Genomic DNA, 26,763 nt, shown 5'->3' on the forward strand with positions numbered 1-26,763 from the left:
CTCCGGCCGTGCGGCCTGCTGCGGCGCCCTCGCGCTCACCGGTGGCCCTCGGGTCGCACCCTGACCTTCCTTCCTTCCTTGGGTGACCTCCGTCTTCCGCCTCCCGAGCCCCAGACCGTGAGTTCCGAGGGCGGACGGCCCGCTCCGTGTATTGCTGGGGATGAAATGGCGCCTGGCACGTGGCAGGGGCTCAGCCACCGGCCTGAGCGGGCGAGCGGCGGGGGCAAGGCCGGTTCGTGTACGCACGTCACAGCGGCGCCTTGCTGGGGTCACCCCACCTCCAAGTTCGGGCACGAGCCCCTGCGCGCAGCCCTGCGCTGGAGAGCCCCGCAGGGATCTCGCGGCCCCGCGCCCCGCCTGCCGCCCGCACCCCCCGCACCCCCCGCGCAGCGGCCCGGGACTGCGAGCTGAGGCCCGTCTTCTCGTTCCAGCAGGGAGACCCCGGACTCGGCCGGACGATGTGGGGCGCCCTGCGAGGCTGCGGGGGGCGGCGCCCGGGCGCCTGGGGAGCCTGGGGAGCCTGGGGAGCCCGGGGAGCCGGGAGGCGGCGGGCCAGCGCGGGCTCCAGCCCCGGCCCCGGCCCCGGCCCCGGCCCGGCCCCGGCGAGTACAGCCACGTGGTGGTGGGCGCGGGCTCGGCGGGCTGCGTGCTGGCGGCGCGGCTCACCGAGGACCCCGCCGTGCGCCTGCTGCTGCTGGAGGCCGGGCCCCGGGACCTGCTCGCCGGGAGCAAGCGGCTGCTCTGGAAGATCCACATGCCCGCCGCGCTCGTGGCCAACCTGCGCGACGACAGGTACAACTGGTGCTACCACACGGAGCCGCAGGCGGGCCTGGGCGGCCGCGTGCTGTACTGGCCGCGCGGCCGCGTGTGGGGCGGCTCGTCCTCGCTCAACGCCATGGTGTACGTGCGCGGCCACGCCGAGGACTACGAGCGCTGGCAGCGCGAGGGCGCGGCGGGCTGGGGCTACGCGCGCTGCCTGCCCTACTTCCGCAGGGCGCAGAGCCACGAGCTGGGCGCCGGCCCCTACCGCGGCGGCCGCGGCCCGCTGCACGTGTCCCGCGGCCGCACCGACCACCCGCTGCACCGCGCCTTCCTGGACGCCGCGCGGCAGGCCGGCTACCCGCTCACCGACGACATGAACGGCTTCCAGCAGGAGGGCTTCGGGTGGATGGACAGGACCATCCACCAAGGTAGCGCCCGGGCCCCCTCCCGGCTGCCCTCCCCTGACCCCCTCCCCGGCCCCCCCCCCGGGCCCCTCCTCCCTTGGCTCTCCTCCCCCGCTCCCCCCCCCCCCCCCCCCCCCCCCCCGTTCCTCCTCTTGGAAGCCAGTCTCCACCGAGCACCTGTGCCTCCTGCCCCCATCGTGGTCAGCGAGTGACAGGAAACGGAGGCTCGCAGGAGGCCCCATGGCCGGGGTGTCGCACCCCCTAGAGGCCACGCAGTACAGCCCACAGCCAGTGAGAGACAGTTTGGAGACAGACTCGGGCATCTGCAGGCCTCTGGTGACAGGGAGCGGCAACTGTGACCAGAGCGCCCAGAGGCTGAAGGGATGTGCAGATGAGGAAACCGGGGCACTGAGCCCCGAAGCGCCCTGCTCGCCGCAGGGGGAGAGGCAAGGCCTGGGCTGACCTAGGCTCCTGCCTGCCTCCACAGGGTTTTCACTCCCTTTTATCGGCAGCTCCCGCCTGCCATGCCGTGGGGAGCAGAGGGGGCCTTCCACCCCCACGTGGGTGCAAGTTTCAGTCCAGCAGGGACTTGGGGTCTCAGCCTAACTTGGGATGCGGAGCTCCCAGCCGCAGGGGAAGGTCAAATACCATCTTTCTCCAGCCGCTTCCAACTCCCCACCCCACAGGTACCAGGAGAAGGGGGGGGGGGCACCGTTCCTGATGTCCTTGCTCTGTCCTGCAGGCAAGCGCTGGAGCACAGCCTGCGCCTACCTGCACCCAGCACTGAGCCGCCCCAACCTCACAGCCGAGGCCCAGACGTTTGTGAGCAGGGTGCTGTTCGAAGGCACCCGGGCAGTGGGCGTGGAGTACATCAAGAACGGGCAGACCCGCAGGGTGAGTGAGTTACCGCCGGGCCAGGGCCGCGGAGATGGAAGGGGAGGAGCCCTCACCCCGGCGGTTCCTCCCATACCTTTTCAGAAATTGAGAGGTTTCAGTAAGGCTTTAAAAACTGTAATTGTGAGTGTACTCCAGATTTCAGCACTACACTGTTTTCCACTTAGCGGTGTGTCCAGATCATTCCGCGTCCCCGTGAAGATCTGGCTCACTGTTGTTTTGTTTAAACCGCTTGTTTGAGTACGTGCTTTTATTTATCTCATTTAAGCTCAGCAGTCCTAAGATTTTATTTATTTACTCATGAGACACAGAGAGACACAGGCAGAGGGAGAAGCAGGCTCCATGCAGGGACCCCGATGTGGGACTTGATCCCAGGTCTCCAGGATCATGCCCTGGGCCGAAGGCAGGCGCTGAACCACTGAGCCACCCGGGCTGCCCGGCAGTCCTGTGTCTAAGACCATCATTACAGTGTGCCTGCCACAGGGCACGTATCAGCATGTGAAGTGCGCTTTAGTATTGCACACCGGAGCTGCACATCCTCTTCCTCGGGGGCCCGGGAATGGGATCCTCACTCACCACCCGGGGACATCACACCAGGGCCAGGTTCTCAGGGTTCTGGCTTTTCAGGAATTGTGACCTGTAGGCCCCTGTGTCTTCCAGGCTTATGCCAGCAAGGAGGTGATTCTGAGCGGGGGTGCCATCAACTCTCCACAATTGCTCATGCTCTCGGGTGTCGGCAATGCAGACGACCTCAAGAAGCTGGGCATCCCGGTGGTGTGCCATCTTCCGGGTGAGCTCCCTTCTCTGCCGCTCCTCAGAGGGTGCCTCTGCTAATAAAAGGGCTTATTGTAGTTCATTAGCATGGAGTGGGGAGGGGGGCAACTGTCAGTATTCCATGGAACGGTCACATTCTTCCCAAGAGCCTTACTGGACACCCCTGCTCTCCGGGGGCCCCAAGTCTGTGTTTTTTCCCTTTCCCTGGCCCTCCTGTCCCACTGTTTTCTGTCCTTGGGACTCAGCAGCAGCTTGGACATCAAAGATGCCAACTCAGTGCTCCAGAGCATGCTTTTCATGCTGAGACAATTACCCCAGGCCTAACATTTCTTACAAACTATCTTTGATACCCATTAGGGCCTCTTAACTCTCTTAAAACCCAGGCTCCCTCAAAATGACCCATTTTCCTATGGAGGCTTCATCATAAGAGGCCTGTGAGAGTGATGGTCTGTGACAGCAGCCTGCCACCCCATGTCCCCGCATGCTTAGATGAGCTGGCACAGCGTCTGCCCAGCACAAGGCCTGATTCTCTTTACCCTACATCAGGGGTGCAGGGTGGGCCATCAGGCCATCTGGCAGCAGCTCAGGGAGTGGTGCCTGCTGAATGCTGGGGACCCATGCTCGGGGAGGGTGGCTGCAGGGGAAGGACGGTGTTGGATGGTTACAAGGTTGAGTGACAAGGGCAGGTGGCTTTGGCAGCATGAGAGGACTATACTTGGCCCTGAATATGGGGATGATGTCCCGGGAGGTGACCTTTAAGCCAAAATGAGCAGGAGCTGGCCTGGCAGAGAAGTGGAAGGGGTGGGTGTGGGGGTGGGGCGTTTTCAAAGCCAGGGGACATTGAGAGGCCAGCACAGCCGAGGCCCCCTTGGAAGCTGTTTCCCGTAACCACTCCCTCCCATTTCAGGAGTGGGCCAGAACCTACAGGACCACCTGGAGATTTACATCCAGCAGGCATGCACCCTCCCCATCACTCTCCACTCGGCACAGAAGCCCTTGAGGAAGGTCCGGATTGGTCTGGAGTGGCTCTGGAAGTTCACGGGTGGGTGTACTGGTCCGGGACCTGATTGGAGCTGGTCGAGGGGCAGCATGGCCTCCCTGGCCTCAAGTCACTTATTCACAGTTTAGCTCTGCCTTTCGCCTCCTCAACTTTCCCATCTGCAAAATGGGGATACATAGTCACGCCCGGCAGGCTGTTGTGAGGACCAGATGCAGCACCCCAAGGCCTGTCCAGTGTACAATTCCTCAGAGCCTGGGTGCTGCTCTCTCTTACGGATGGACAGGAGTAAAGGCACAATCAACATCCATTTCTCAGCAGTTTTTTTGTTTGTTTTTGGAGTCCCAGAGTACCGCCCAGGCCAGAATGTGGTCCTTGGAGATCCCTGTCAGCATGGGTTTCTCCCACACCTGCCAGCTATGCTGTGCCAGTAAGGCAGGTACCCTCAAGGGAGCTTCCGTGCTGGGGGGATCAATGGAAAGAATCCTTGTAAACCTGCTTAAGTTTTAAGATCAGGACGTTAGTAAAGTGGAGAATATCTGAGAGATAGGAAGAAGGTGTTACAAGGGCCCCGGATCTAGGTATCTGGTGTTAGAGGAAGAAATATGTTGGGCCAGGGAGACTGTAACATGTTGAGGAGGAAGTCAGGTCAGCAGTGGAGGAGTCCAGGGGAAGGGCAAAGCCCCCTGGCAGGAGCTGGTATTGACACCTGTGCTGTTGGGTGAGCGCCCCCTGAGGATGAGAGGCCAGAGTTGAGCACTTTGGGTCCAGGCCCCAGAATAGGGCCCGGGGGAGCTACCCAGAGAGGGGAGGCCAGCCCACCTGCTCAGCTGCCTCGTCCTCTTCTGCTCCTCAGGGGATGGAGCCACCGCGCACCTGGAAACAGGTGGGTTCATCCGGAGCCGGCCCGGAGTCCCCCACCCGGACATCCAGTTCCATTTCCTGCCGTCCCAAGTGATTGACCATGGACGGGTGCCCACCCAGCAGGAGGCTTACCAGGTAAGCAGGCCACATTCTCCTCACTGCAGCAGGGCCCTCGGCGGGCTGTGCAGGAGCCTTGTCCTGCTCTCCAGCTGTTCAGCGGGTCCGAGTGGGGAGGGGAGAGGCTGACCCTGGAATCTTCCTGAGGCAGTACCAGGAATGACTCAGGGTAAATGCAACATATGGAAATGGACATATGTGGCCAAGGGCCCTGGGGTTTCCCTGAAAGCCCCTGGAAGTTTAAGACCATCAGGCATAAAGCCAGGAAGCAGGTTCAGGGAGGGGAGGGGAGATCTTCCTTCCCCCCACTTGTGGAAGGTAGGGGGGATCTGTCTGCTTTTAATTGGCTCTGGGTGTGGAGTCCTATCCCATGGATACCCTGGGGCCTAAGCCTACTGAGTCAGGAGATGGCAGGAGGTCATGCTTCCTCCGGTTCTTCTAGGTACACGTGGGGACCCTGCGGGGCACAAGTGTGGGCTGGCTCAAACTGAGAAGTGCCGACCCTCGGGACCACCCTGTGATTCAGCCCAACTACTTGTCAACAGGTAATTCACCAGCCCCCATGTCTCCCCAGGCCTGGGCTTGCCAGGTCATTCATTCAGTGAATGAGTGGATGCCTTTATGGGGTTCACATTTGTCTGAATTATACCCGAGATACAGGTCCCCCTCTGCCTCCCTCACTTTGGGCTATATAAACTTGCACATGCTGTTTGCTCTGTGTGTCCTGGTCACTTGAAGTAACCCTGGCGGGTCCTTTTGCACAGCAGGAGAGAGTTGCAGCTTTCAGAACAGTTCACCAGAAGGTGCAAGGAGATCTGGCTGTGCACATAGAGCTCACAGAGCAGTTTTGCTGCTGTTACTCTGAGCATCCTCCAAAAGCAGATAACCTTCCTGGGCCTGCCTCTTTGCATGCAGCAGCAAAAAGGAGCACTCCCCATTGCTCACCGACGACTCACAGCATGCTCACAGCCACAGTGGCAAGCAGCAGGCTGTCTACTCTTGCCCCTCATTTAAACCCAGGGCTTCTGGGGCAGGCTGTGTCCACCTAGGATGCTGCCTATTGGCCTTCATGAGACTCTGCTTGGCTGTAGTCTAACTGGCCATGAGTAGGTGACAAACGACCTGGTGGCTCTGTGCCCCTGAGGTTTTCTGGCCCAAGCACCCTGGTCTGTGGATCCACTACGGCAGTGGGATCACAGGGCTGGCAGGCGCTGACCGTTGCTTCGGGCAGCTTACTGAGCCTCTTCGTGCTCAATCCGCTGGTAAGAGGCGGCACCTCACCTGTCTCTTCTCATTGACAGAAACCGACATTAAAGATTTCCGCCAGTGTGTGAAGCTGACCAGAGAAATTTTTGCCCAGAAAGCCCTGGCACCATTCCGGGGGAAGGAGCTCCAGCCAGGAAGCCACGTGCAGTCAGACACAGAGATAGACGCCTTTGTGCGGGCAAAAGCAGACAGTGCCTACCACCCCTCGTGCACCTGCAAGATGGGCCAGCCCTCTGATCCCACTGCCGTGGTGGATCCACAGGCCAGGGTCCTCGGGGTGGAGAACCTCAGGGTGGTGGATGCCTCCATCATGCCCAGCGTGGTCAGCGGCAACCTTAACGCCCCCACCATCATGATCGCGGAGAAAGCAGCGGACATCATCAAGGGGCAGCCTGCGCTCTCGGACGAGGATGTTCCTGTGTACAAGCCCCAGACCCTGGCCACCCAGCGCTGAGGTGGACACTGCCCAAGATGCCTCCTGACGAGCCAGGAGGGTCAGCGCAGCACCCACCCCGGGTGCCCTTTCCTGAAACTGTCGAGGATGTCACAATTCAGTGGCTGAGAATGAGTAATTTCTGAGGCTCAGAGACCAGTACAAGCAGCCAGGCAGGTTTCTTTTCACCAGCATTTTCCCCCACAGGCCTGCCTCCTAAGGGACAGGAGAGAGGGCTAGGGGGCAGGCCTGCAGAGGATGGCTGACTCCTGCCACCGCCTTGTCTCAGACTCCATGGCACACTGCAGTCCAGGGTCTACCCCCGGCCGCCCTCTTAGTGAGGGCAAGTGGCTCCAGGAGTGGGGTGCTGGCTAGAGGGCACTGGGTTCTTGGGGTGGGGGTGGGGAGCATCCTCTGGCTCAGGCTGCAGCCTTGCAGCCAGGCCCATGCCTAAGCCTCCGGCATCCCTGCTCAGAGGGAAAGCTGCCTGCCGGAAGAAACACGAGCCGCTCTCTCTTCTACTTCCTGAGTCCCCTCCCAGTTGGGTCCCTCTGAGGGCCCACGTCTCCAGTGCTCTGGTTCTTAACACAGCCCCATGAGAGCATTTCTGGACCTTGTTCAAAGAGGAGTCTGGAGAGTCTCTTCAACTACCATAGGTTTCCTGATTTAGCATTTTAAAAGATTTTCCTGTTACCGGGGAAACCTAGAATCCCAGAGCAAACCCCACAGACCAGACCTCTGCTCCCAGCCAAAGCGGCTAGCCCAGAGAGGATGCTTTCCTGTCAGCCCGGGGAAACGACTCACAGTGGACACGGCTGGCCAATTTGTATTCCACAGGCATCCGCAGGAACAGACGGGGATGGAGCCGAGGCTGATGGAAAAAGCAGTCAAGTCAAACTACGTACCTGAGCTTGTGAAAATAAACTGGCAAAGATTTGAGTTGGGGGGGGGGGGGCAGTGGGGAGAAACAGATACAAGTAACATTTAAAATAGCTCTTTGATCTTTAAAACTTTCTCTAATTCAACAATGTAATCCAGTACCTGATTTTTGAGTGGAGATGCCTCAGCCAGACTGTTCTTACAAGGTGATGAAAACTAAATGCATTTTGGATTGATTTTTCTGAAGATCTCCAAGGCCACCATCTACGGCAGGGGAGAGAAGAACTGTGCTATGGAAACCTGCTGCGCAGGACCCACGACAAGGAGGGGAGGGAAAGGGGGCATTCCAGGCTTTGCCCAGGATCGAGGTGGCCCGGAGGCCAGACAGCCACAACCTGTGTTTGTGAGAAAGACCTTCCAGAGAGAGAGGAGGAAACCACCACACTTCTCCTTCCTTTAAAAATTTTAAGTATCTCTGGTTGAATCTTACCTGTATCTTGCTTTATTTTCTGTTCCAAGGGAGGCTCTAAGTGCTAGGAGATCCATCTCTCCTAGAAAGCTTCCCCATCTGCCCACAGCCGTGGTGCACGGTCATCACCCTCGGGGTCCTGGAGCTGCCTGCAGGGGTGAAAGGACAGCGGGGCAGCGCAGGTGCCCACCCCACTGCTCGGAGGGCCAGCAGGCAGCGAGCTCAGTGGGCAGAGGGGCCCAGGCCGGAGCGGGACTGTGCTGACCTTCGCTCGTGCGGGTAGGCCAGGTGACCCAGCCGATCACTCCTGCGGCCTCTGCGTTCTCCGAGCCTGTGGCTTGTTTACTACTGTGTCCACCCCATCGGATAAGCAGAATGACCTGTGGCCAGAGGCACAGAATGCTGTACGGCCGGATGACATCTAGGCCCCTCGCCCACTCCTGGTCACTGAGTCTTGTTCCCGATGATCACACACCATGTGCAGAAGTAAGTCTCAAAAGAGAACACCGTGAGTGCCCTACATCCAGGCCTCCTGGGACTCAGAGCGGAGCACTGTGCTGTTGGGGTCCAGCCGAGGGCAGAACACTGGGCTCTGAAGCGGCTGCTCGCCCAGGCCCTGGCCGGTGAGCATGCAGCCATCTGGCAGGGGGGAACCGTGGCCCGTTGTCGCAACAGCAGGCCGTCTCCAAGTCCCTGCCACGAGGGAAACTTGGACCTCAGAAAGAGGGCCGTTGGCTGCAGAAGCCCGAGAGGGAGAAGGGTGCCCACTGGGTTAGGGCAGCCATGCCACAGGCAGCAGCTCTCCGGGCACCCAGAGACCAGGCCAGCACTCGCCCTGGGAGGAATCTTACTTAAGCCCCTTAGCAAAGACCCCCTGATGCTCACAAACAGAAGAATGTACTTTTCCAAAAATGGTTGAAGAAGTGCAACAGAGCTGTGTATTACCTGGTCGGGCCCTGAGCATGGACCCCTTCGAAGAAGCCTATGTCCAAGCTGCTGCATGAGCTGAAGGTGCTTCCTGGTAGCTTCGGGGTCATAACGCACAGGTGGAGGAGCAGCCCGTCTGCAGCATGACCGGAGATGGCAGGTCCTGGAAGCCGGGTCCTGGCACTTGGACCTGCAGCCTCTCTGCTCCCCGGGCAGACTATGGGAGTCCTTGTTTCCATAAATTCAAATAGAGTCTCCTCTCCAGCCTGGAGGCTATTCCTCCCCACAAAGGCAGTTTCCTGCTTCCACCCAATTAACATCACATCTAATACCCGCGTCCTTTTCTCTTAAAAAACCAGAAGGAAACACACACTCTCTCCACCAGCCCTATCTTGAGACCTAGGCAGTGTCCCATGTCCTTTCTCATCCCACCATCCCCACAGGGTGTCTGCAAGGCCTCTCTCACTGGTGCTCCTACATTGGACACACGGGCCCCAGGCCTGCCCCTCATTCTCCTGCCCTCTGACATCCCCAGGAAAGGAGGAATATCATTTTGGAGAAATAAACACTTTGTTAACAAATGAAAGCCTACCTAGTGTCTGTTTTTGAGTCAGGGAAGGAGCTGGAGCTCTGTGCCAGAGGACAGCTGTGGTGCTGGCCAGTATTTAGAACAAACCTAAAGCCCATCATAACAATGGAAACCTTTTCAGGAAAACAGGCAATTGGCAAAGACAGCGAAGACCATAAAATATAAACAATGTGAAGTAAACTACCCTGGTTCCTTTCACAAGTGTGGGGTCAGCAGTAAGGCAGGTAACGCCTACACTGTGTACGGAGAGCTTCCCAGGCTCCAAAATGTGGGAAAACAGTTGGAAAGGCCCATCTGGCCAGGCTGCTGGGTAGAAACGAGAGGAAAAGCTGTTTGTGAGGTTTCTGCTGGTTGGGAGTTAGAACTGCCATTTCCATTGTGCTATGAAAAACACAAAACCAAATGTACTACTCCTGGGAACACAACAGAATGACTTTTAGGGGATGTAGGGGAACCAGAAGGGAGAGACATTTAATCTTATAACTTTCCTGAAGGGATGCCTGGGTGACTCAGTGGTTGAATGTCTGTCTTTGGCTCAGGTCGTGGTCCTGGGATCCCTGGGTCCTGGGATCGAGTCCCGTATCAGGCTCCCCAGAGGGAGCCTGCTTCTCCCTCTGCCTATGTCTCTGCTTCTGTCTCTCATGAATAAATAAATTTAAAAAAATCTTTCCTGAAGCAAAGGGAAAAAAGCCCACATGGCTCAACAAAGTACTGACTGGAAAAGAGGGTGGCCTGCACCAGAAAACCCGACCGTGGTGGAGGCAATTTGGGCTGCTGCTGAGAAGCCACACAGGAAGAACAATACGCAGCAGAAAGGATGGGAACAGTGGCTTAGCCCTTGAGGAGAAACCGTGCTCTCTGCAGCTGGTGCCGACTTAGCCACGGGCATCAAGGAGGGAGCCATCAGGGTACGGGAACTGCTCAGAGTCCCAGGACTGCCCTCACCGGCCCCCACCAGCTCTTTGCAACAAGAGCTCCCTAATGCAATAAAATTATTACACAGTTATATTCTGAAGAACATTTTGCATTTTAATTAAAAAAAATTTACGTCAGGAAATAGTCATTTACAAACCTTGAAGTGTTTTTGCCTGGATCTGGAGTAAGAATGTCTTAAGAAGAGGTTTGTAAGGTCTTCATAACAAAGTCTTGTTATTTACAAAAAACAAAAACAAAAAAAAAACCCCAAAACATTAACAGGTTGCCTAGGTAATATTTAAAAATTTTGAACCCAAAACTGTTAATTATCTTTTTTTGACCGCAGGGAATCCCTGCCAAGGTAAATTGACAAAGTCGGCATGATTCTTTGAACAGAAAAGGAAGCCTTGGTGGGTCTAATGGTCCAAAAGTGGGTTTTCATCAGGAAGTACAATCGGAGTGTGAGTACGTTCTAATGAAAACTTCAGCCCTCATTCAGTTGCATATAAAAGCCCTCAAAGAGAACACACAGTACAGCAGTGTTTTGTAAAAAGGCAACAGTACAACTTGGACAGACCCGACGTTCCCATCCTGCAGAGCATCGCTGTGCCCCTCCACCCCCTTCCCCAGCACCCCGATTTATGACAAGCAGCAGCGTCCGTCCTCAGGGAGCAAGGGCAGAGGAACTCCATTCACCTGTGTGATAATTTCTACACCAGAGATGCGAAAATGTCTTGTGGGGGTAGCTGAGGTGCCATTGTGAATGCCACAGGGTCAGAGTAACCAGCTCGACCTACGCAATGAGCTTCTCGGAGGGCTAGTGAGAGAAAAGACAGTTGTAACCCATGGTGGACCAAAGGTACACTATCAAATCCTAGAACTCTTGCTCAGAGCAAAGGCTGTTAAACATCTGGTATATCTTGTTGTAAAGGTAGATTCAGAGTGACTCAAAATATTTTAGAAAAAAATCTGATGTCAAGTTCTTTTGAACTTAAAATTTCATCCCCAAAAGATTTTCACTGAATGAATGAGAATTGGCTCTACTTCTTCTACTTCTGTACAGCCCGAGTAAAAATGCTAGTAATTTCTAGGTTTCAGTGGGGAACTACAATTATTAGGACCCATGGATATTGCTGCAGTTCAAATACGGTACAATAATTACAAAATATAGACCATCTCTTTACAAATACAAATTATAGTATATTACAAGTCATGTACAGTAAATCTATAATTTTTAAACAAACTAGCGTATCTAAGTTTACCTGGTTGCGAGTGCATGATTATTCCAGTTTACAGTTGCCCTTAAGCTGCCAGTCCAAAACCGACTGAGTGACACTCTCTTGTAAACTGGGGTCACAGAACAGAAAACCTCATATATGAGGTCCTGCTCCCCTCTCCAGATGACGGCTGGTAGGTAGGTCCTGACTCACACACTGCATTTCAAAACGGCTAAACAGAAACCAGGAAGCAGTGTATTTGGGGGGACGGGTTTAAAAATGGATATGCTGGGCCCAGTGAATGTCTGATATGCTAGACCGATGGCTGAGGTAATGACACAGGTGTGGTGATCGTCATCACCTTGACCTTCCCCACCGTGCCAGCAGGTGGGTGGGCGCGGGCGAGTGCCCCGGGGGCGCCCTGGACGAGTGGGCCGGGCTTGTCCCACGTCCTCGTCCTCTCGGGTCCTCCCCAGGAAGGCTGCACCTGCTGCTTCCCACAGCTGGGGCTGGGCACGGGTGCACGGCTGTTCCCTACCAGGTTTATGGCTTCCTTGAGGCATGACATCACTTGTACAAAAGTCTAATTGAATACGGACTCCACACTAGTGCCTAAACTTTCCTAACTATGAGGCACTTTTTTCCTGGCCCTCCGGCGCCCCACCTGAGGCCAGAGCCAGTCTGCCCCTCCCTGGGGGCTACAGGGTGGTGATGCATATCATTTCATCTGCCAGGTCCTCCTCATCTCTTCCGAGGTCAGGCTCCTCATCGCTGTAGCCCGGCCCAAAGTCCTGGAGCTCATAGTCCTGCCGGTGTGAGACAGGGCCCACGCCCCCGTTAGCCCGGGGATGCACAGTCCCATTGAGCAGGTTGCTGGCTGCGCTCTCCATCTCATCGATGGTCAGGTCACAGGCATCGGCGATTTCGTGTTTTGTTGCCGATACAAATTTTGGGTCCCTTGCATACCGTCCTAAGCCTTCGGATATCAGGACCTGTATATATAGGACAAAAAATGAACGGCATAAAAGTGTTAGAAGGCTTTGCAGGGAGAAGCCCACAGGAACCACCTAAAGCACAAACCGCACGATGTACTTCTGGGACTCAGCCAATCGTGTCTGCTAGACCTCACACATGACAGTTAAATGTAAATGGCTTTGAAACATCACAGAGTTCCAACACTACATGTGGCCCAACAAGAGTGGGCCCCACTGGGGAAAATATCTCAGTAGGAACTAGTAGTATGTGCAGGCCCGGCACCTGCAATCCTAGGTGCAGCTCCTTTATGAGAACTGGCAGTGGCAGTATTTTTATACTCATGCCGTAAGTACCATCTTTGTATCCAAGGAATGGGCGCTGTCCAGAGGAAAAGGGGCACACTTGGGCCCCAGAGCCCCCCCGGCCTCAGAACTTCCACTGCCCCTGCAGGTCCCCCTCTGCTATGCCAGAGCCTGCCCATCCTGGCATCCTTGGGGTGGAGTGGAGCATACTCACTGCCTCCACCAAGCTGTCTGCACTCCTCTGCTTGTCACTGTTTTTGTTGCGGAAGCTGCTGGGGACAGTCAGGCTGGCTGGTGTGAAAGTTCGGTATGAGATGCCGGGCTCGTCCGTGTACCATGAGCTTCGGTGCAGGGATGGAAGGCTGCCGTTGACCTGGTCCAGGGCCTCTGGCCGCTCCACCTGGATCAGGGGCGCGTAGCACGGCGTCCAGTCTCGGTACGGAGGGGTCGCTGGAGGGGTGGCCCACGACCGGGTTGAGTGGCTCGGCGAGTACTTCTGGGCTTTACTGGAATCCAGGCCCGCAACTGCCATGATCTGGGGAGAGATGAAAGGTGGCGGGGTCAGAGGTCCTCAGGAGCAAACCCCAGGCCTCCTCACGCAGACCAAGCAGGAGACATGGCTGCAGAGGGGCAGCCTCGTACAGGGACTTGAAGAGGACACAGGCAGTGAAATCTGGCTTTCTGGCAGACTAGTTTTGGTTTTCCCAAATCCATAATGCACTCCTTAGGACTGTTCCTAAGCAGGAATCAGCTGCTAATTTGTCAAACTGCCACCAAGCAGTGGAGAATTAGTGAAGACATTTCTTTACCTTGTGGTGTATGAACATACCACCCCGTTCACTCTAGGTTCAAATACAGTACACTCGGGGCAAACGAGACATTCCCAGCCCTCAGAAGGAACACAGCTGGTTCTCTTGACTCTAGTGCAATTCATCACACCAGCAGGCATCTGGTCTGCTCTGAAGCTCTGGGCACAAGCCCTGCTTCCCCCACCTACAGCTGCACCACAACAGATTGGCCCCAGTATTCCCTCTCTGCACGGAGGGCCACGATGGCCCGTGGCCCAACCAAAAGCCACGACCACCTGAGGGAGGCAATGCAGGCACAGAGGTGTCCTCGTCAGCGGGACAGCACAGGGAAGGGCGTTTTCATGCACGTGCCCACATAGACTGCCATGCCTACTTGGTTTGTGGCATTTGATGGCTGGGCCTTCCCAAGCTTTGCCCTCTCACAATAAAGCAGGGCACAAATAAGAGCTAATACAAAAACTGAAGGCAGGAAAGTAAAAAATTGGCAGAGAAACCTGGAACAGGACACCTGAAATGGAAACTAGTGCTCACATGCTCAGGATGCTGGCAGTGAGCTACCTAGGTGGTGAGCTAGCTCTGCAAATTTACAGACTGGGTGTTCCCTGCACGCTTTCCTGCCCCTGACACATGTACACAGTGGGTGGCATCTCTGATGTGCTCTTCTTAGAAAGAAAAAGTACCATATTCTTGTCCTTGAGGCAAGCCCCTGGTGAGTGGGCGGCTGCCCCACCCTCCCTCCAGCCCCTGAGCTCCTACCTGTCACACTGTGGATGGGTCCTTCTCCCTGGACCACCGTCTTTCCTTGCGGCCTGTTTGAAGGCTCACCCACCCCTGTGACCAGAGGGCCCTGTGTGCAAAGGGCTCCACAGACATGTTTTAATGAAAGGACAGCATCTTAGCAAATAAAGGGCAGCACTGATTATTCAGGACCAAGCAAGCAGCCACCACTCCCTGGGTCAGGGATTGTACTAGGCCGCATCGTCAATGCCCCAGAGAGAACACAGTGTGCACCCAAGCCAAGAGCCCAGCTTTGGAAGCTGGCGGCCTAGGATGCCTATGTCAACTGGGTCACAAACCTCCTGTGTGAGCTTAGGCATGTCGCCTACCCTCTCCCCTGATATTTGCTCATTTGTGAAAAGGGGGTCGGGATAGTATCTATTTGGCAAGGTTGCTACAGGATGGAGCCAGAGTGTCTGTGAAGGTTCTCCCCTTTTTTTTGCTCCTGCTGCTGGCAGCCAAAGGGAAGGGGGTGTCTGGAGGGCGGGGTCCACAGGGTACCCATCAGGCACGTGTATCAAGGCCACGCAGGCCGGCTCACCTGTTGCTGCATCAGGTGCAGTGGCAGGGCTGTGCGGTGGGGGAAGGTGGGGGACAGCGAGACCTCCTCCTGGCTGCTCTGCCGGCGCAGGCACTCAAAGTTGAAGGAGGATCTCCGGTGCGCTGAGAAGTGAAGCACACCAGCAGTCGTGAAACAAGCGCTCTGTGGGGGCCCCAGGGCTCTGGGGTCAGGGTGGCCCACTGGACACTCAGCAGGGAGCCCGAGAGGAAGCAAGCGATATGTCCCAGGAAGAGCATTAGGCAGTGAGGTCTCAGAACTTTGGGAGGCTGAAGAGACTGCCCAACTGAGGGGGTGTTTTTAGTTAAGTGCAAGTTGGCTTCTTGTACAAGTAATGCCTGTTATCACAGGGCACAGCTAAAGGCTCCAGAGAGCAGCTGCTCTGACTTGACACCCCTGGTCCTGTACACACATTATGGGGACCACAGCACTTCAGGTCTAGAACACAACGTCATTCTAGAATCCTACAACACCTGCTGCCGCCCCCCACCCCCCCGCCCCGCTGCCGCCCCCGAAGGCATCTTAAGAGTCTCTGGGGCCCACAGCATCTTGCTGCTGCTCCCGTGCTTCTGCCTGCTTCAAGGGGAGTGACTTGCTATAACTCAACCAGGTAAGAAGCAAGTTCTTTTGTTGGGAAAGACCCAGCTTCTCCAGCACTGAAGGCAAAAACAGAAAACACCTCTAATGTTAAAGAACACAACTGTCCTGTTAACAACCACTCGAAATAGAGGCTGGTGTACAGGCTGAGCAATGATAAGAGATCCAAAGTTTGTGGCTTCACAGGACACAGGGCCCAGGGCCCCAAGCACAGGCCAGGGGCTCTGCTCCCCCTGGGAACAGGTCTACCCTTGAGGGCGTTGGCGCTGGAGAAAGGGCTTGGGGCCCTACTGACAGTTTGCAAGGCAGGAGCCAGGTCTCTTCAGCTTCTGCTTCCTAAGATCCCAGGGCATTCCTCCTGCTTTGGCAAAACACACCCCTAATTCCTGTACTGGAAAACCATAGGGGTGGGTGAGCCTCCCAGGCCTCCTAGAAGTCACAGGAAGCTGCAGGAACCGGGTTCTGTGAGAGCTCTAGTCTAAAAGTGTAGGAAGACCAGGCTGAGCCATTGACTGGCCCTGCCCAGTGTGGGGAGAACAGACAACGGCCCTGGCCACCCGGGCTTGAGGTGCCCCTGTGGGGCGTGCTGGGCCTCCTCCTCCTCCTCCTCCTCTTGGAGTTGCCTACATGGGACATGGACAGCTGTAAGACACCTGCTATCCCCATCAGACATCCTGTCCTCCCTGCACCACACAGGGAGGGCAATGTGTCCTAAGGGGGATACCCTAAGGGAGATGGGCCTCCCTCGTTGGCACCCCCTCTAGAACCCCCTCAGGATCAGAGGGCAGGGGCCAGAGGCTGGGAGCCAGGAGAGGAAACCACCATCTCTCTCATTCCAGTAGTGCCTTGCGGTTTTGAAAATCCATGTAGACACTGATCATCTCATCTGCTGTGTGCAACCGACGCCGGCAGACGAAGTAATCTCATTTTTGCTGAGAACACAGGCTGAAGGTTTCCAGCTTCTCTCTGCCCAAGGTCTGAACCGATGAGCAGCGAAGCAAATAAAATTTATTTGCCCTTACAAATAAGGAGGCCCGCTCTCTGCTCCGCTCTGGCCCACTCAGGTTCTTTGCTTCACTAGGGCAGTGCCCCTGAATGGTGGGCATTAATGTGGCTACCGGAGGGGACACAGGGAGATCCAGGCGGGGCAGTGGCACTCCCTGGGCAAGGGGCCTCTGCCTGGCCTCACCTGCCTGTGTCACCCAGTATTCACGGAGCTCAGAAGTGTTCTGTTCAGCATGTGTTTGGGGCTGCAGAGTTAAATATTAACTATGGAAATGGTGTCTCCTGCGACAGACAGCCGGAGAGAGGCAGGAGGCCCCCAGCGCCATCCAGCTGGACTGGTTATCGCACACAGAGTTAGCCGACTCAGAGCCAATGTGTCTGGGCTACTTTTGGTTACTGATTAGAGCCCTGCTCGAGTATGTGCTTCATTCCTCAAAACACCAGGACTGGATGTTCTTGAACCACCACCAAAATGCCCACATGTGCACAATCCAACTGCCTGGCCAGGAGGGGGCAAAGGCCACTGCTACGTTTCTCACCCAGACCCAGGTTCCTCACTGGGGTGAATCAGATCTCTGGGGGGCACTGCTTAGGTCACCTGCTTAAGAAAACCAGGTGGGGAACAGTTACCACCCCCCCCCCCACCGCCACCTCTTCTCTAGCAGGATGGGTCTCCTCCAGCCCCCGGGTGGGAGCGCTGACCCAAAACCTGCCCTGTGAGCAAGGGCACTAGCTGACGCCTGGCAGAGATGAGAGCCGAGGCGTGGAGGGGGTGGGTGAGAGGGGAACTCCCTGGTGGGGACTGAGGAGACATGGACAGACATCAAGAGCTCCCAGGTACACCTCGGAGGCATGGGGCTTGGTGGGACAGGCCTAGGATGAGGTCCAGCTCCGCGCCAGGGCCGATCCCTTCTGCCCTCTGAGGGTCAGTCACCCCATCCACGGAGATAGCCTGATGACAACACGGTGCACATGGTGACTACCTTGCAAGAGGGACTCTGGGCTCAAAGAAACGAAGACAAGCACAGAAAGCCCCTTATCAGATGCCACACGCTGTGCACGTTTGGGACCACGCGCTGCCTTTCTCTGTTCTCAGAGAGTCAAGACCACCACTGAAGTGCTTTGAGCTCTATCACGCGGCACACGGACGAGGCAGAAAGGAAAGCCGCTAGGGTCTCCGACCAGGGATCTGGTCTGGAGGACCGGGGTCCCTAATGCAGCAGGATCACAGCTGTCACGCTTCCTCGGGGCCGGGGCCAGGGGAGGCACACACTGTTCTCTGGGAGGCTTCACCCAAAACAAAAAATCTGGCCTCACATGTCGGGGTGGGAGGTAGTAGGCGTCTCCTTGGGGATCTCCGGGAGTCATAGCAAACGGGCGAGTCGTCATCCTCCAAGAAGCCTTGGGGGTGATGGTAGCCTCGGGGCCGCTCGAAGTCCCAGCTGCTGCCCAGGTATCGGTTGTAGTAGTTGTAGCTCTGCCTGGCGGTCAAAAAGGCCAAACGAGAGGGTGAGGGGCACATGCCAGCCTCGCGAGCAAGCCCCGTCGCTAAGCTTAGACCCACGGCGACAGTCCTCTCCCCACCATTCCTGGACACCCTGGACTGGCTGAGAGCAAGGCAGTCAGTGCTCAGCTTCATGGAAGATTCGGGGCCCTGGGAGAAGCTGGTCTGCGAGAGCAGCCCCCTCCCCCCGCCTCTCGGCCCGGGCCGGCCAGCCGGGCCACGTCCTGAGGTCGGCCCGAGCCGCAGCGCTGCTCACCTGCCCCCGGCCGGAGAGCCCACATCCTCATAGCCCTCCTCGCCGCTGAAGTACTCCTGCTCCTCCAAGCAGCGGGCGTCCCTGAAGTAGCCGTGGGGCTCCGGATCCTCTCGGCAGATGGTTGGGAACTGCTCATCTCCCGAGTCAGATCTGCAGTTGTGACACAGGCCCCGAGCCCCTGAGCCCCTGAGCTCGCAGGCAGACGCTGCCTGAGCCGGCCTCGGTGTGCGGCTAGCACCCCTGCCCCGCGTGCCCCTGGCTTCTCCCGGGGTGACCTGGGACTGGACTCTTGAGGCCTCTGGTGGTGGTGCCATGTGTGTGAGCGTGTGTGTGAGCATGTGTGTGTGCTGGGAGAGGGCGCATCTCTCAATACCTTGCACAATGCTGGTGCCAAAGCACTCTGCCTGAGGGCCATGGAGTCAAAGACGAAGGTGTGATTTGGGGAACAGAACAAGGAAATGGACCTAGAGGCCGCAGCGATCGGCAGTCCTGGAGAGAAAATGCTGGGCTCCCCGGCCACCTACTCTGATCCTTGTTCCTTCTATTCTGGCTCGTGTGACTTTAGGATCTGGAACAAAGGAGCTCCCTTACCAGTTTCCCACTGCCTCTGGCCCAGGAAATATGACAGGAGTCTGGGATCCTGGGTCCCAGGGGAGACTCACACCTGTGACACTTGCCAATTTTTCAAAGCCTGCTGTGCCCACATGGCAAGACTGTCGTGCTATCTCCCTGAAAGCCCTTAACCTGGCTCCAGTCCTCAGGAAAACCAGCTAAGCTCTGTGACATCAACTCTTTCCAAAGAGATGACTGTGCCCCCTCCAAGCTCTCCACTCTCTCAGGTTGCTCCTGAGCAGCTGGTTACACTTAATTAAGCCAAGAGACTTAGTCTGTCTGTCCCCAAGAAAATGATCATTCTTACAATTCAACCCTGTTCAGCAAATATGGAGTAGGATACACTGCACATATGTTGAGGACTATGGAGAAGACTACGGAGAAGGCCCAGTCTCTGGTCTTCAGGAGGTTGGGGTCATGCTCATATGAAGCCCCCATAAGAGGCTTGAACCCAGACAGCAGAGGCAGTGTCAGCCTCCCAGGGGAGTATACAGTAGGCTCTCCCTGCACAGTCATGAGGCATGTAGGGGCTAGCCCGCGAGCATGCTGGCATGTGAGTATTAGCTCTTAGGTGAGAACAAAGTCTGTGCGTATATGGACCTGAATGCTCCTTTGCTTAGAAAGAAGCAACTACTGGGGCACCTGGGTGGCTCAGGTCATGATCTCAGGGTTGTGAGATCGAGTCCTTGTGTCAGGCTCTGTACTCAGCAAGGAGTCTGCTTGAGATTCTCTCCCTCTCCCTCTGCCCCACCCCTCCCCACCCCTGCTCACATACATGCGCTCTCTAAAATAAAATACATAAAATCTCAAAAAAGAGAAAGAGAGGGAAAAAAAGACAGAGAAAGAGAGAAGGAAATAAAAAAACAACGACGTCTGCCTCTGGAGTCCACGGCCCCAAGCTCCACTACCCTATCAGGTTGTTGCCTCAAAATCCTTCTCATCCCTCAGCACTTGGAGGCCAACTGGTTACACTTAAACACAGAGTATTTAACACACAAACACAGGCGATGAGCACATACCTAATGTAAGTTTCATAATAGCGGGTTCTATCCAGGAAAGGCATAACATGGGAGGGAGGGAGGGAGAAGATAAAAGTTAAATATTTCCAATAAAATTTAAAATGCAGATATCAGGCTAGTTCCTAGAGCAGAGAGCAGCCAGCTATGGTTTACAGGCCATTATACTGCCCATGAGCTATGAACAGTTCTTAACGCTTTTAAAAGATGGCAAAGAAAGAAAAAAATCAAAGGAAGAAAAAATATCTCATCACATGGGACTTATATGAAGTTCACACTGCGGTGTCTGTAAATAAAGTTTAAAGTTTTATGGGGACACAGCCACCCCCACACAGTTACACACGCCGTCTAGGATTGCTTTCTCTCTCCAACGGCAGAGCTCGGCCTGCTGCAGTGGAGCCTGTGTGGTGGCCAGGGCCTAAAATATTTACCATCTGGCCCTTTACAAGACAAAGGTTGCCAGCCCCTGTCCCACGGTATGTTGGCACCACTGGGGAAGGTAGAGTTTACGGCAACTACTGCTGTTTTAAGGAGCGGCCCCTCTGGCAGGGCACAGGATAGCTCGTGGCCCTCCATCCTTTGGGTTCATCACTGGCTAGTGCCTGACGAGGCCCACGAGCTCACGGCACTTGCAGGTTCACGTGCAGATGCCGCCTCAGAGTCTCCTGTGTGTGCCAGAGCACGGGGGGGAAGAAAGCCACACACCTCGGGGGAGACACTACATCACCAAGTGCAAACACATTTTAAAGGTTACCTTTTAATACTGGACCTTCTTTGAGGCTCCCGGTCATGCTTGTGGGAGGAGTGATGCCCATTTTCAGACATATGCTCAAGGTTCCCAATGCTGGGCCGCTTTCCAGGGGCAGCTTTGGACATATTGGCATTATTGAGATTGGCATTTGTTGAGCTGGGAGCTTGCTTTCCTACGGAATTATGGTTATGATGGCTATGACACCCCGAATTTCCTGCTGGAGGAAACAGCGGTCTCTCAGTATCACTTGCAGGTGGAACTGAAGGCCTTTGGACATGCAGGGGACGGTGGGTGGTATTGGTCTGCTGAAGGGGGTCTCTCCTATCACTATTAACATGATTGACATGGTTTCCAAGCAGGGCACCATTTCTCTGCAAAATAATGGGAGACAACACCAGGTAATTTAACAAGTATTTGATGCAGGCTAGCTTTGTTAGGTAATTTTTTCTACACGAAAAACAAATTCTAGGTAAGCTCCGTAGGATCCCTGTAAAACAATCTGAGTGTCTCACAGATCAGGGTGGATGTGTCTGTGTGGCAGCCGGTCCCCCTGAAATGAGGAAGGTTACCGATCCCTGAGTGGGGAGCCAGCTCTCGGCTGTCACACGAGTGTGCTCTTCCAGTCGCTCCAAGTTGAGGTGACTTACACCCAGCAGGGCGGGCTGGCAGCCCCCAGCGGTTGAGGTTGGACAGGAAGCACACCCTCTGGGCTGGGAGGGGGCTGAGGGCCAGCTGGCAGATCAAAGAGTTGGCCCAGGGAAGAAGGGGGGAACACAGGCGGGCAGCGGCTAGCAGGCCTCAGGATGCTCAGCCACACTGGCCAAGCGGCTGTGGCCAGGCTCCTCTGAAGCGGCCAGCGTGGGACAGAGGGGCCAGCTCAGGAAAGCAGCAGGCCCGGCCCCAGAGGAGGTGCCGAAGGTCTGCTGTGGGGAGAGCATGGTCCGTAAGCCCCTCTAGGCCCGGGAGCTGGCGTGCATTCTCCAGGTTCTTTTGTGGATCACCAACTGCCCAAATTGAAGTCCTGCCCCGCTATTTCCAAGTGGCCAGTGTGTAGCTAGGCGTGGAATAATTACTTTGAATCCATCTTCTTCTTCTTCTCGTTTTGTTTCCTCCGGCTCGTCATCTTGCAAATCACATGATATAGCACGCCGGATTTCTGGCCCAATGTCATGCAGTGTCCTTAATCCTGCCTAGATCAACAAAAATGGCAAAATGGATTAGACAACGTGGGCGTGCTGGGCTCGGCCTGGGTCCTGGCTCTGCTCCTGCCTGATTCAGCTGTGGGGAGGGAAGGTTTCTCCAAAAGGCAACCCAGGGAAGCGACTGCTCGTGTGAGTGTAATTGAGGGGTCCCTGAAGCCCCAGGGTTAAAGGGTGTGGTCAGGAGTTCAAGCTGGTCCCCTAGACTGGGTGCTTGAGGCCTTCCACCCAGTCTCCTCCTCCTCACATACCCCCACTCGCAGGGAACAGCGTCTGCCGTGGCCGAGAGCACAAGCCCACATCTAAATGACAGTCTATAGAATGTGGCCTGCAGGGTCCTTTCCCAGAGCCCCAGTGGGGGCAAGGAACACAACCCGGCCATTCTATAGGGAGGGTGGCAGGGACTCACCGGCTGTGACCTAAGTACAAGTGTGAGGGGGCAAAGCAGACCCGCAGCCTTCGGGGCCACTGGTTCTGCAAAAAAAAAGCCATGGGAACGAGGGAGTGACACCACACACTGCAATCACCAGCACATTCAGGACCATGACAGAATGGGTTGACACACACACACAGACCTGGGCTGCTGTGCAGCGTCAGCCTCCGTGGCATCCGTGATGTCCTGGCCTGGAGCCTGGTATCAGGCCAAGAACTTGCCAACAGTTGGATCATCTTAAAGACCACAACACATTGAAAGGGGCTCATCAGCCCCTGGGGGCTGTGTGGGACCCACCAGGTGACCCCTCACAGACATTCCTTTGCCTGAGCCCTCACAGTTGGCTTTCCTTACACTGGGTCCCGGGTTCCACTGGAACAGGCCCTGGGAGAAGCCCTTCTGTTATTCCCAACTTTGTTAGGGAAACTTTAAAGATGTTTACACACCACGCAGAGGGAGGTGGAGTTGCTGGCTCTGAGAAAATTATGCTTTGAGCACCAACTTGAAGAAAAATACCAATGCTGACCTAAAGACTAATAACAGGGACAGTACAGCTACTTTATCTTTTTCCACAAAAGGACTGACATATCAAAGTGGCGTTTCCTCCTTGCCCCCAGACCTAAGCCCACCTGTCCCATATCCGGGCAGGACCCCCTCATTTGCTGGCACTCCCTCTGCAACTCAGCAGCCACAATGGAGGGTGCTTGAACCCTGGCTGTACAGGGCTGCACCTGCAGCTAATGCTCTGTATCACGGAAGACTGTGGGGGGCAACTGGGCCTACAGGTGGGGCATCAGGGGACCCCCAGCAGTGGGGAGTGGGGAGGGTTGGGGTGGGGATGGTGGCCACAGTTTGGCTGGGTCCCACAGGGCTGGTCCCGCTGGTGTGGGAATGCTCAGAACCAGTCTTCTGCCATTGTTAGTGGCAGTGAAAGTAATTTAGAGTGTAAAATCCTACAGGAACTTCCTAAGAGGCTCCTGTGAAAACAGCCTCCTCCATAGGAGACAATGCTGTTAAAAATGGTACACCAGGCTAGGTCTGGTTTGATCCATTCTTTGACTAGAGGGGCAGGGGTGGGGGCTTTCCATTTCATAAATGGTGGGTGTGAAAGAGCCACTGGGATTCAGAGCTCTCAGGTTCCTGGCTAGGAAAGCTGTGGTCTTGTCAGGGAAAGACACATGTGTCCTGCGACCAAGTCCAGAACAGTCCATGGTATGGTCAGTGAGGCTGCCTCTCACTCTCCTGTCCCTCTAACCCCAGCACAAGCTGCACACGCACATGCATACACACTCACGGATGCGCACATACACCTGCTTTCCCTCTCTCAGGATCCCCGAATCTGGCACACCTGAGCCAGGGGAATCATCTGCTTGGACGTGGACCCACTTGCCATCCTCTTGGAAACATCGAGAAGGTGGCGCTAAGGTCAGGTGGGGGAGGGCTCTTTCACACAGAGCTTCAGGTGTGTGCAGGACGGTCAAGCCCAGCGGCGTCCAACAGTGTTTTCCAGAGCTCGGTCGTCAAGGGAAGATAAGCTAAACCAGGGTTTCATTGTCTGGTTCTGGATCACCGGGAGGAAAGGCTGGCCACAGATCTGAGGCTCCCAAATCAAAGACCAGGTTTGAGACACCTGCTGCCGTGTCCACAAAGTAAACACAGGCGACAAGCACTAAGTCAACACCCCAGGTAAATTATGTATATGAACCCATGTCACGAGGCACCACGGGCTTGGAATACCCCTGAGTTTGAAACACAGCAGATGATCCTATTCACTGTCATTCAACAATTTGGACTAGGTCTGATTAAAAGAAATAGAAAACTATTTATTTGGATAATTTTTAACATCATCCTCTGTTGGCGGGTTGACATTTCACTGAAATACACATATAACAGAATTGCATAATAAAAACAAAAACGGTCTCCAGCACGTCTTCAATGGTACACAAGATCAGGAGAGTGTGGTGAACAGACACAGGACAGAGAATTTGTTTGCAACAGAAATCATGGAGAAAACTGAGAGGTGGCTCAAGAGGCCCCTTCCGAGGACAAATAATGACAACATATTCATTAAAGAGACATCGGAGGAGGATAGAAAGCATCACTCTTCCTCGACATGAAAGCAGAGGTTTAGAAATCATGGTTATGTTTTGCTTGCTCCACGCAGATAGAAACACATCTTCTAAGAGTCAGGGACTGACCTCTCTCATCAGGGGAAGGACAGGGTTGGGGGGGGGTGCCGAGGAGTGGGGTGTCTGCCAGCTATGGGAATGAAGGAAACAGCGGTTCCCAAACTGGAACTGAAATGAAGCTTAAACACAGCACCCTGAATTTATTACATGTCACAAAACATGATAATGAAATTTTTCTAGCACACATATCAAGCTAAAAAGGTAGCTTAGGCTGCTCCAAAATTTCCATAGGCACAAGTTCTGATCCCAGAAAACTATCTTAAACTCTCAAAAAAATTACTTTTTTTCCACAGCCCTAAAAAAAAAAAAAACAAAACAAAACAAAAAAAACTTTTTTTCCCTTGAAATAAAGACTTTACAATCAGTAGAATGATCTATTCTTTCATTTTTCATATCTGTGTCTACCTCTATCAGCAAAACACTACTTTAATTTGAAATGTGGTCATTAGCACTTAAACCAACACAATTAAAGCCGTATAAATTCATTCCATTAACATCACAGAAGTATGGTTCTGAATAAACAGAGAATTGCTATAAAATAGAAACATTTTTAAGACGTCCAATCATATAAAATATTAAACAGAATCAAGCTTAGTTTCTGGTTGATTTTTAAATGCTAGATGGCATCGTAAATATCTGTTAAAAAAAGAAATGTTGGCGCTTTGCCTGTAGACTGCTGCTTTAAATTTTAGACACCATTTAATTGGAATTTTATATTTACTCTATAGAATGATTAAGTCACCAAAAAAAAAACCCAAAACAAACCCCAAACTACAAAATCTAAGTATCTCTGAAGCAAGAGCGTAAAAATATGGTATTTGAACATCAACTCTGAACATTCATGTACGTTCCTTCCTGTTGCCCACTCTCAGGGTAAGTCTGTCCTACCTGGGCGTGCGAGAGCTGCTGCGACGCGGCCTTCCTAAGCTAGCTGGGGGACACCCCAGGGAGCGGCCAGCTGTCCGCAGCACCAGAACCCCTCCTGAACCTACCCTGCAGCAGTGGGGAGAAGACACGGGAGTCTGCGGGCGGACCCGGCCAGGCCATTCATCCTTGGATGCGAGCGCCAGGCTGCCAGCCTCCGGCCAAGGGGCCCCCGTCTGGCACAGCCTGTTCCCCATCAGGGCCCTCGCTCGGCCAGCAGCGGCTCCTGCACACTCGCCTCCGTAAGGGCAAGTTCTGGTCGGCCCTCCCCCAGGATTCAGCACCCCACCCCCCACCCCGATCATAGGGCACTGTTTCCGACTGGTTCCATCAGAACAAACTGGAGGTTGAATCCTTACAGAATAAGCCAGCTGTCCCCCACTGCCTCCACATGCACACACCCCTTCTTTTGCTCTCCTTTTCCTCCAGGGAAAAATGTGACCATGTGGCCTTTGTGGGCGTTATGTGCAGTTCTTGAGTCATACCTGAAGGGGTTAGAGTCCTGAGCACCGCACTCCATGGGCTACCCACAGTGATTCTGACCCACGCTGAAAAGCTAGCCGTGAGGTCACTGCGTAAAGCTCCTCCTGCGGTTGCGCTCGGCAGTACGCATCGAGTTTGTGACCACCACTTTGAAAGGTTAAGGACTTTTTTAATTATCTAAAGGAATCTATGACATTTCCCTACACATGATCTCGCAGAGCTATCTGAGCAACCTTGATTCTTGGTTGAAGTTTAACACCAGAATCAGAAATTCCTGCTAGTTTCCCGATTAACAGAGTACTATTTAAATTTAAGCTCAGTAGATGCCTTAAATCATGACCTCTGTTCTGTTAGCAACTTTGTGCCTGTCCTAATGATCTCACATCCTTCATCCCACTACATCCTGAGAGGCCAGGATTATCCTCCATTTGGTTGAGTGGTCTGCCCTACAGAGTGAAGGCTCAGCTAGCACTCAGGTCCCCAGGTCTCTGGTTCCCACGAAGCCCTGCTGGCCTCACCCTGACCACCGCCAAGACGTCGTTGAGTCTACGGGAAAGAGGGCTGGGATCAAGCCTGAATCGTGTGCTCACTTATGACTGTGACCCCACATGTGACCTCAAGGTTAACCTCCTTCCAACTAAGAGCTCTTGTATCCCTAAGTCAACATGGAAATGATAAGTGACCACAAGGTGTCATGAAAGCTGACCCTATACTTGGCACACATCCTCATCCCAGCTGTGCCACTCTGAGGAGTGGTGATCTTTAAAAACCCTGTCTATCACACACTAATTCAGACCATCTTTCCTCTAGGTCAGCACCGGCAGTGAGATGTGGGGTTCAACTCGCAGTCTGAACCTAGCTGGAC

The 26,763-nt window shown here is 54.8% G+C and overlaps 2 protein-coding genes across 22 annotated transcripts in view; one reads left to right on the forward strand and one right to left on the reverse strand.

Moving 5' to 3' along the window:
• CHDH (choline dehydrogenase) overlaps positions 1-9,372 on the forward strand; it is a 37,860-nt gene extending 28,488 nt beyond the window's left edge. The window contains exons 4-11 of the mRNA XM_038565352.1: positions 432-557; positions 608-1,190; positions 1,909-2,060; positions 2,721-2,850; positions 3,742-3,876; positions 4,688-4,830; positions 5,255-5,357; positions 6,114-9,372. Of these exons, the coding sequence (XP_038421280.1) occupies positions 432-557; positions 608-1,190; positions 1,909-2,060; positions 2,721-2,850; positions 3,742-3,876; positions 4,688-4,830; positions 5,255-5,357; positions 6,114-6,532 (1,791 nt within the window). The 3' untranslated portion in view covers positions 6,533-9,372. The remainder of the gene's footprint in view (positions 1-431; positions 558-607; positions 1,191-1,908; positions 2,061-2,720; positions 2,851-3,741; positions 3,877-4,687; positions 4,831-5,254; positions 5,358-6,113) is intronic.
• A 1,011-nt stretch (positions 9,373-10,383) lies between these two features.
• Positions 10,384-26,763, reverse strand: part of CACNA1D (calcium voltage-gated channel subunit alpha1 D) — a 297,961-nt gene continuing 281,581 nt past the window's right edge. For 11 of the 21 annotated variants that reach the window (XM_038566148.1, XM_038566165.1, XM_038566164.1 and 8 more), the window contains 8 exons: positions 21,744-21,860; positions 20,674-21,041; positions 19,923-19,949; positions 18,292-18,441; positions 17,849-18,012; positions 14,912-15,033; positions 12,999-13,319; positions 10,384-12,499 (listed from right to left, as the gene is read on the reverse strand). In XM_038566148.1, coding sequence (XP_038422076.1) covers positions 12,206-12,499; positions 12,999-13,319; positions 14,912-15,033; positions 17,849-18,012; positions 18,292-18,441; positions 19,923-19,949; positions 20,674-21,041; positions 21,744-21,860 — 1,563 coding nt within the window. In that variant the 3' untranslated portion in view covers positions 10,384-12,205. Of the gene's footprint in view, positions 12,500-12,998; positions 13,320-14,911; positions 15,034-17,848; positions 18,013-18,291; positions 18,442-19,922; positions 19,950-20,673; positions 21,042-21,743; positions 21,861-26,763 lie in introns of those variants that run through there. The other 10 variants (XM_038566155.1, XM_038566161.1, XM_038566153.1 and 7 more) reach the window with 7 other exon arrangements.

The sequence above is a fragment of the Canis lupus genome, chromosome 20 (assembly GCF_011100685.1).
Source record: "Canis lupus familiaris isolate Mischka breed German Shepherd chromosome 20, alternate assembly UU_Cfam_GSD_1.0, whole genome shotgun sequence".
In the NCBI taxonomy this organism is placed as follows: Eukaryota; Metazoa; Chordata; class Mammalia; order Carnivora; family Canidae; genus Canis; species Canis lupus.